General features: G+C 49.2%; 1 protein-coding gene across 1 annotated transcript; it reads left to right on the top strand.

The window, feature by feature from the left end:
- The first annotated feature begins 1,718 nt into the window (after nt 1-1,718).
- On the top strand, nt 1,719-8,685 carry COMMD7 (COMM domain containing 7). Its single transcript, XM_074970293.1, has 9 exons — nt 1,719-1,806; nt 3,403-3,456; nt 3,558-3,660; nt 5,548-5,604; nt 5,682-5,719; nt 6,330-6,420; nt 6,581-6,630; nt 7,125-7,173; nt 8,521-8,685. Exons 1-9 carry the CDS (start codon nt 1,732-1,734, stop codon nt 8,595-8,597), a joined length of 594 nt encoding a protein of 197 aa, XP_074826394.1. The 5' UTR covers nt 1,719-1,731; the 3' UTR covers nt 8,598-8,685.
- Nucleotides 8,686-9,223: the final 538 nt, after the last annotated feature.

Genomic DNA, 9,223 nt, shown 5'->3' on the forward strand with positions numbered 1-9,223 from the left:
GGTGGCTGGAGGTAGGCCACTAGGTGTCCAGGTGAGGGGGCATGGAGTTCCCGGGGGGGGCAGAGTGTGGGGTGCCCAAGTGAGGGGGCATGTGGATCCCAGGGGGTAAGGGTGTGGGGGGCCCAGGTAAGGGGGTGCAGCATGCCCAGGTGGGGGAACAGGGTGCTGAGTGCCCAGGTGAGAGGGCACAGGGTGCCCAGGAGGGGGGAAGGACACAGCATGCCCGGGTGGGGGTGCACGGGGTGGGGAGCCCAGGTGGGGAAGCAGGGAAACCTGGTGAGGGAGTGTGGGTGTGTCATAAATATAAAGGGAAGGGTAAACACCTTTAAAATCCCTCCTGGCCAGAGGAAAAGCCCTTTCATCTGTAAAGGGTTAAGAAGCCCAGAAAACCTCGCTGGCACCTGACCACAATGACCAATGAGGAGACAAGATACTTTCAAAGCTGGAGGGGGAGAAACAAAGGGTCTGGGTCTGTCTGGGTGATGCTTTTGCCGGGGACAGAACAGGAATGGAGTCTTAGAACTTAGTCAGCAATCTAGCTAGAGACGCGTTAGATTCTGTTTGTTTGAATGGCTGAGAAAATAAGCTGTGCTGAATGGAATGGAGATTCCTGTCTTTGTGTCTTTTTGAAACTTAAGGTTTTGCCTAGAGGGATTCTCTATGTTTTGAATCTGATTACCCTGTAAGGTCTTTACCCTCCTGATTTTACAGAGGTGATTCTTTTTACTTTTTCTTCTATTAAAATTCTTCTTTTAAGAAACTGATTGTTTTTTCATTGTTCTTAAGATCCAAGGGTTTGGGTCTGTGGTCACCTATGCAAATTGGTGAAGATTTTTATCAAGCCTTCCCCAGGAAGGGGGGTGTAAGGTTTTGGTGAGGATTTTGGGGGGAAAGACGTTTCCAAACGAACTCTTTCCCAATAATAAATACCCGTTAGACGCTTGGTGGTGGCAGCGAAAGTCTAAGGGCAAAGGGTAAAATAGTTCGTACCCTGGGGAAGTTTTAACCTAAGCTGGTAAAAGTAAGCTGAGGAGGTTTTCATGCAGGTCCCCACATCTGTACCCTAGAGTTCAGAGTGGGGAAGGAACCTTGACAGGGTGTCGGGGGGGGGGGGAGGCCAGGTGAGGGGGTGCAGCAGGCCTGGGGGGGGGGCAGGGCGCGGGGGGGACAAGTGAGGGGGTGCGGGGGGTCAGAGCATGGGGAGACCCAGCTGGGGAGGCACGGGGGGGGGGGGTGTCCAGGTGTGGGGCAGGGAGCCCGGTGAGGGGGCATAGGGGGTACCAGGCGGTCAGAGTGCAGGGGCCCAAGTGGGGGGCAGGGCTCAGGTGGGGGCCCCAGGCGGGGGAAGGGCGCGGGTGGGGCAGGGAGCCCAGGTGAGGGGGCGGGGGGGGGTTGCGGGGGGCCCAGGTGAGGGGCCCCAGGTAGGGGGCAGGGCGGGGGGGTAGCGGGGGGCCCAGGTGAGGGGGCGGGGGGGGCCAGGCGGGGGGGCCCAGGTGAGGGGGCGGGGGGTAGGGAGCCCAGGAGAGGGGCCCCGGGCGGGGGACCCAGGGAAGGGGGCGGGGGTGTCGCGGGGGGGCCCAGGCGGGGGGGCCCAGGGGAGGGGGCGGGGGGGTCGCGGGGGGCCCGGTGAGGGGGCGTCGCCGCGCGCGCGGAAAGTGCGGCCGCCAACGCTCAGGCTGAGGCGGCGGCGCGGGGCGGGGCGGGGCCGGGCCGGGCCGGGCCCGGCGGGACATGGGGCAGCGCGGCGGGGACGCGGGGCCGGCGGGGAGCGGCGCCATGCGGAGCCTGAACCAGCTGCGCGCCGAGGTGCGGGGCCGCGGGCCGGGCCCTTGTGCGGCTCGAGGCGGCTCGGCCGGGGCCTACCCGAGCCCGGGGCGGGGCTGCCAGGGGGCGGCTTCCCTCCCGCAGGCCGAGGGCTGTCGGGCCGCGGCGATCCGGTTCCCGCCCGGGGGCGGGGCGGGGTGTCTCACACTGGGGGGGTCGCGAGCTGCCAGCCCCGCCCCCCCGAAACCCGCTTCGCCCCCAGCATTTCTCATGGTGTTAAACCGATGCCCCCCCCGGGGGTTTTAATCTGTGCGGGGGGGGGGTCGCCCGCGCCCAGGTTGGGGAGCCGCGGGCCCTTCGGCCCCCGGTGCTGCCCCCCCCGCCCCGGCCCTGCGGCTGAGCAGCCTGGTGGGGGAGAGCCCGAGGCCTGGGCGCGGTGCCCGGGGCGGAGGGTGCGTTTGCCCCCCGGTCCGGTCCGGCCCGGCCCGGCGGCGCCTCTCCCGCCCCGGGGGCTCACCGCTGCGGTGGCCAGCCAGGGGGGCGTGAGATTAACCCTCTTCCCTCACCGGTACCCAGGCGCCTGCCTGGGCTCCGGGCTGCCTGCAGCCGCTTGGGCTCCCCGTCCTTATTTTAGGTGTTGCGCCAAGCTCTCAGGGAGGCCCGCGGGCGGCCGGGCGGCCTCGCCGGGCTCCGCGCTGACGCTCTGAACGGCCCCTCCGGCCTCCCCCCGTTTGCCCGCCCTTGTTTCGACTCCACTCGTCTAACCCCTGGGAACCGAAACGGTAGGGCCAGCTCCATCCCCTTCGGCAGGGCAGCAGCTACCCCCGATTCATATCGCCTGCCCTCGCCCCAGACCCCTGGCAGTGGCAGAAGCTCGTTACAAAAATGTTATGGAGACAAACCCTCGGTCTCTACTTGCAGGTAGAGGTTACAACATGCTTACATGATGGAGAGGTAATGGACGTTAGCTGCTGCCGCAGCAGTCCAGATACCCTGTAAAGTTGTGGAAATACCAGGGTAGGACCACAGCCCTTCTCCTATTGTGCCTCTAACTGCTGAACTTGGGTTGCATAGTCTTGTGCTACCTCAGCGCCATACGAAAGCCTTTCCAACCACAGCTGCTAGCTGTGTGAATAGTCTTGAAGACAGAAAGAACAGGAGGACTTGTGGCACCTTAGAGACGAACCCATTTATTTGAGCATAAGCTTTCGTGAGCTACAGCTCACTTCAGCGGACGCATCATGCTTACGCTCAAATAAATGGGTTCGTCTCTAAGGTGCCACTAGTACTCCTGTTCTTTTTGCGAATACAGCCTAACACGGCTGCTACTCTGAAACTTGAAGACAGAGTATTGCAAAAGGATCAGTGAGTGACCTCTACAAAGCCAGAAAGTTGTGTGGGGAAGTGTCATTTCCTTGTTGCCATTGGAGGGAGGTGGCCACCGAAGTGCTGGGAAATAAACTGTATAGTGGTGAAATGAATCTGGGCCTCTAGAGCTGCACTGAATAGGAGAAGGGTGTTAACACAGAACAGCAGATGTTCCTCTTTCAAGGATCTGTGGAGAGAATTTGGAAGAGGTGAGTGAGAAATGTAGCCTGCTAGTCCCTGGTTTAGTGACACTGTCCTGTTTCTTCACAGCAATTCTCAGCACTGACTGATGTAGTCTTCAGCTTTTTAACAGAGCCCAAGGAGGTAAGGCCTCTGCAGCACAATGTGGAGAGGGGTTTGATTGCAGCGGTCAGATGAGATGAGCGCAGCGTTAAGGCTTTGTCTCTTCTCTTTGCTGTCTGCAGGTAGAAAGGTTTCTGACTCAGCTCTCTGAATTTGCCACCATGAATGAAATCAGCCTAGGTCCTCTGAAAAATATTATCAAAAGTATCCTCTTGATACCTAATGGTGAGTAGCCTGGAAATGGTTGTGTGTGTGTGAGAATGTTACTCTTGGTTTGAGCCTGAAAGGAACTGCTGTGTTTGTGCCTGCACACTAATCCATCTAGAGCCCCACTGATTTCACTGTGCCTGTCAGCTTGCAGGACAGAACCTTTGATTGCTAAGTAAGCAATAATCAAGAATTAAAAATGAGTTCTCAAACATACTTTAGAAATCCCTCTCTCTGTTGAAGAATCCCTGTTCAGTTCATCAGGCTGTTGTCTCTCTTAAGCCATGTCTATACACAGGTTCCACTGGCTTAACTAAAGTCTGTTAAAAAAAATATTTTAGTTGAACCTACAGAAATCCTTTATGCGGACACATAAGAACAGTCATACTGGGTGAGACCAAAGGTCCATCTAGCCCAGTGGCCAATGCTGGGTGCCCCAGAGGGAATAAACAGAACAGGTAATCATCAGGTGATCCATCCAACCCACACATCTATTGGTTTAACACTTGATTACATTAATTTAACTTGCACCTGTAAAAAATTAATATATTTGGTGAAAATAGTGCAGTTTTATCTTCAGACAAAAACCCTGTAGCAGCTGCCATTTACATGATGCAGCATTGTACTTCCCAGTAGGCAGATGAGCTTCATCAGATAGAGGGCTGAGCAAATTGAGACCCCATTAGAAGACTCTGGAAATCAGAGCCATTTAAAATTGTGTTAAGGTGACTTCTATCCTTGCAGCCTCCTTTTAGAGAAACACTTATCTATGAGCAGCTCCCCAAAACAAGTGCATGTTAATCACACGTAGCGGAGCCAGAAAAGACCAGCAGAGTCATTCAGTCTGACCACTTTGTTGTACAAGATTATTCCCTACAGCAATCCTGCTACCACCATAGCCAACTTATTCTCAGCAATCTGCAGTGGCTGTGCTTCAACCACCTCCCTTGGGAGTGTCTCCTGTTCATCCATTACCTTTACTATTATCTGTTGGTCTTAGATTTTTCTGTACTTCCCATCACCATAGTACTTAAGTGCAAATTTTCTTCTAGCATTTTGCTTGTATTAAATTTTCTTTTTGTAGCTTCAGGCCATTTCTCCTTTTCCTGCTAGCATAAAAGGCAGTGAAAAAATTTCCTTCCTCCTTTTATATAGCTACCTTGAAGGTATTAACAGTCAGAAATCATAATTTTCCCCATTCTGAGGCTTTTCTTTTCTAGACAACATACATTTAGCTCCCTTGGTTGCTATTTATATGCCTTATCCTCAAATCCTTGTATCATTTTTGTTAGGGCTGAGTTGCCATGAACGATACCTGCCATCTGTTCTGATAACTTCACTGAGTGCTTATGTACAATACGGATACAAAGCCGTGTGGGGCAGGAAGTCTATCAAAATTTACCAGACAGACTCCTTCTCTTGGCTTCAGAGAACAGGGTCCTTGTAAATTTCAGTGTGCAGCCCCCTCCCCAAGAACAAAGCAGGCAGGCACAGCAGGAGAAAATGTTACAGGCACATGGTCACACCCACCATCCAGAACACAGCAGGTAGGTCAAATTAGTAGCTTGCCAGCCGCTAACAACCAAAGCTTCTGTAGGGGAAAAAGCAGTAACTTCAAAACAAAGCTGCTGGTGCCATTACCATGGAGACCAACAATGTAGCTTCATCTTGCTCTCATGCACATGCATCCGACTGACGCTTTAAGCAGTAGCTTTGGCGTCTACTAAGGTACAGTAGAAGACAACAGTATTTCCTACTTTAGTGAGTAGGGAGTTGCTGAACAGCACAACTGGAGAACAAAAACATCCTGTTAAAACCTCTCTGTCCTTGTGTGTGTTTGACTTAACACAGTGCAATGCTGTATTCAGTAAAAATGATTTCCTCCTTTTGCACTGTTTATTCTAGGGGCCCTGAAGAGGAATCTGTCATCTGAACAAGTCAGAGCAGATTTCATTGCTCTGGGTAGGTCACTTGACTTTACTAAATATTAAATATTCATTGGTTTTTATTTTGTTAATTTTGTGTGGTTTCTCCTACAGGGCTCAGTGAAGAGAAAGCCAGTTATTTTGCAGAGCAGGTATTAGTAGAATTCCTTTACTTCTTAACTTTAAAAAAAAAAGTCTCATTGGGACAGGGCGGTTTCATAAACTTGTGGCCACATATTCAGAGGTCCCAAGAAGTCAGGCTGTTTGTTGCTTCATACCTTATGAAAATCATAAACTGAAGATGCCATGACAACTGGAATGAAACGTTTTGTCTAAGCAGTACTTCTGATTTGGCATGACATACGCATTGTAGCATATAAGCACCTTAAACAGTTTTATTGACTGCGGCAATTAAGTGTTGCTTTGATTCTGTTTCTGCCTTTGCTTGCATTGAACCTCAGCGTTATCCAAATAAATGAATACAGGACTTTTGCATTAACATGTTGAATTGGTCCCATGGCAAAATTTTCAAAAATGCCTAAATCAACTACATAAAATAAATACGTTTTTTAAACTTATACCCCCATCCATTTTCATTTTTTGGCATGTATGCAGTCCCTTGATACGTGCTGCATGTACATCTGCCTTATGCTTCTGCTGGGGCTCTGCCCAATTCCTTATTGGTGTTGGAGCTACAGGTAATACAGTAAGGAGTAGTATTTTTGCATCAATTGGTTAAGTGTCCATTTTTTGCTCCTACAGTGGAAGCTGAATTCCCCCACCCTGACACGCCTGGCTGTTGGACAGACACTGATGATTAACCAGCTTATAGATATGGAGTGGAAATTTGGAGGTAATGGATGCGAGACATGAGTAGGCTGGAGTGTCTGTTTGATGTCAAGGCTGAAATCCAGCAGCAGTTCTTAACTGTAGACTCTTGAAATAATTTCACTCAACTAAGCTACTTTAGACCTCAGGGGAGTTATCTGCCATCTCTTCTCTTCATTTCACAGTGACTGCAGGGAGCAGTGAACTGGAAAAAGTGGGAAGTATCTTCTTACAGGTAAGTCTCCCAAAATGAGAGTTTAGGGAATGGGTTGTAGTTCATCACTTGGTAAAGGACAAGCTAAAGGGATGAACCTGCTGGTGCTGACTCCAGGGGGAGCCAAGGGAACCCAAGAGTATGGCATTTGGAGTTGGCTCTGCTTCTGATTTCTTGAAGACATCAGCTAAAACCAGTGCACTGCTGCTGCTTTTTCTGCAGGCTTCACTTATCTAAGGAGATTTGTGGCCAACCGTAGGGATGATGAGGTACCAGCATTTGCAGTCTAGTAGAGGTCCTGATATTGTGTACGAGAGGTTGGTTTGATTATCTTAGATAAAAGACACTCCTTAGGATGATCTCTGAAGGATCTACCCCTATAGTAGCTTTTCCTGGAAGACCAGTTGAAGAAGTGGTCTCTCTACAATAGTCTATGCTGTCTGAAACTAACGTTTGCTGCCTTGATTTTTATGATGCTCGGCTGTTTCAATTAAATGTCTCTGATTCCTTCCCAGTTGAAACTGGTGGTTAAAAAAGGAAGCCAAATGGATCACGTGTATGTAGGTGAGTTAACTAACTTCAGTGGGGAGTTCTAAAAAGAAACATTTCATGAAGGGACTTCAGAAGTATTTCGTGAAGCCTTTGAAAGGTATTTGAGAGTCCAAGTATTTATAGAACCGTCACATATATTCATTGGATCTCAATGAGCTTTGGAAGCAGACCCAGCTCCCAGCAAGGGATCACTGTAGAACAGTGGTTCTCAACCAGGGATGTGTGTACCCTTGGGGTACGCAGAGGTCTTCCAGGGGATACATCAACTCATCTAGATATTTGCCTAGTTTTACAACAGGCTACATAAAAAGCACTAGCAAAGTCAGTACAAACTAAAATTTCATAAAATGACTTGTTTATACTGCTCTCTACACTATACACCAGGGATCGGCAACCTTTTGGCACGCGGCCCATCAAGGAAATCTGCTGGCGGGCCGGGACGGTTTGTTTACCTGCAGTATCCGCAGGTTCGGCCAATCACAACTCCCACTGGCTGCGGTCCCCCGTTCTAGGCCAATGGGGGCTGCGGGAACTGGCACGGGCCGAGGGATATGCTGGTCGCCGCTTCCCACAGCCCCCATTGGCCTGGAACGGGGGACCGCGGCCAGTGGGAGCTGCCATCGGCTGAACCTGCGGACTCTGCAGGTAAACAAACCATCCCGGCCCACCAGCGGATTTCCCTGGCAGGCCATGTGCCAAAGGTTGCCGATCCCTGCTATACACTGAAATGTAAATATAGTATTCCAATTGATTTATAATTATATGGTAACAATAAGAAAGTAAGCAATTTTTCAGTAATAGTATGCAGTGACATTTTTGTATTTTTATGTCTGATCTTGTAAGGAAGTAGTTTTTAAGTGAGGTGTAACTTGGGGGTACGCAAGACAAATCAGACTCCTGAAAGGGGTACAGGAGTCTGGAAAAGTTGAAAGCCACTGCTGTTGAAGCACTGACTATAGATGCTCACAACTATTCCAACCCTGACCTCTCCCAAATGGTGACACTGTAGGAAATGATTCAGAAGTAATGACTGTGTGGAGGGTCTTCATATCTATGCATATCAAAATATATACCATAAAGCTCTGACAATTGGAGCCTTTAGAAGTAGTCATTAGAGAGCAGCATACTAACAGAAATGAGGGCAATCCCAATGTCTGTCATATTATGAAAATCTTTGCCTGGAATCCTGTTACATTCAAATGATGTTGTGTAGAAAAGCATGTTAAGAGCTAGAATCTCTAATACAGTCCAGCCCAGGTGGGGATGAAAATTGCTCCTTGATATGGATGTGAATAGCTTTGTGTTAGACATGGGACTTTAAATATAGCTGGGGTTTTTTTTTTTCCTCTCCTTTTTCAGAGTTAACATTGCCGCAGTTCTACAGTTTTCTGCATGAGATGGAACGAGTCAAAAGCAGTCTGGAATGTTTCAGCTGAAACCCCAAGGGACTGCATTTATACCATAGAGGGGTAATTTCTCCTTGTGGGCCAACATGTCTGATCTTAACTCTGCAGATTTGTAACATATTAGATGAAGATTGCACTGTTTAATAAACAACACTGTCAAATAGTTCTGGACCCAGAATGGAAATGGTCTTTAAAAATTGTTATATTTCTGTCCTTCAGAGACTGAAACTTTTACAAATATTTAGTAGCTACAGACATAAGTACTCGTATTGCTTTTCTGTAGTAACCATTAGAAGAAAATATTGTCAGAGCTATGTAGACATTTATAGTGGTATGCAAGCTAGGAATCCATGTTAGTGTCCTGCTTCCTTTTGTATTGGACTTGTATAAAAGAGATAAAGGAAACTTGTGAGTAAAGACCATTTAAAAAAAAGAGAGAGAGAGAATCCTAACTAGATGAATTAGTTAGCAGTGTTCCACATCAAAGCTCTTATTCTTGTGTTAAGAACTTGACTGATAATGTACTGCCCCATAATGCCTCATTATGGAAATTATTATTAAATGGTAGACATGGGAGAACACTGGGATTTTATTTAAAAAAAATTTCACCCTGATAATTAGACAAATCCCCCGGTTTTCTGAACAAACATATGATT

Source organism: Natator depressus, chromosome 13, assembly GCF_965152275.1.
Source record: "Natator depressus isolate rNatDep1 chromosome 13, rNatDep2.hap1, whole genome shotgun sequence".
Lineage (NCBI taxonomy): Eukaryota > Metazoa > Chordata > Testudines > Cheloniidae > Natator > Natator depressus.

What these genes read in the sequence shown, in the direction of transcription:
- COMMD7 (XM_074970293.1), top strand. Translation starts at nt 1,732, where the DNA reads ATGGGGCAGCGCGGCGGGGACGCGGGGCCGGCGGGGAGCGGCGCCATG. An exon ending in TTTTAACAGAGCCCAAGGAG is followed by an intron (nt 3,457 to 3,557) that starts GTAAGGCCTCTG and finishes TGCTGTCTGCAG; the next exon opens with GTAGAAAGGTTTCTGACTCA. An exon ending in AATGGATCACGTGTATGTAG is followed by an intron (nt 7,174 to 8,520) that starts GTGAGTTAACTA and finishes CTCCTTTTTCAG; the next exon opens with AGTTAACATTGCCGCAGTTC.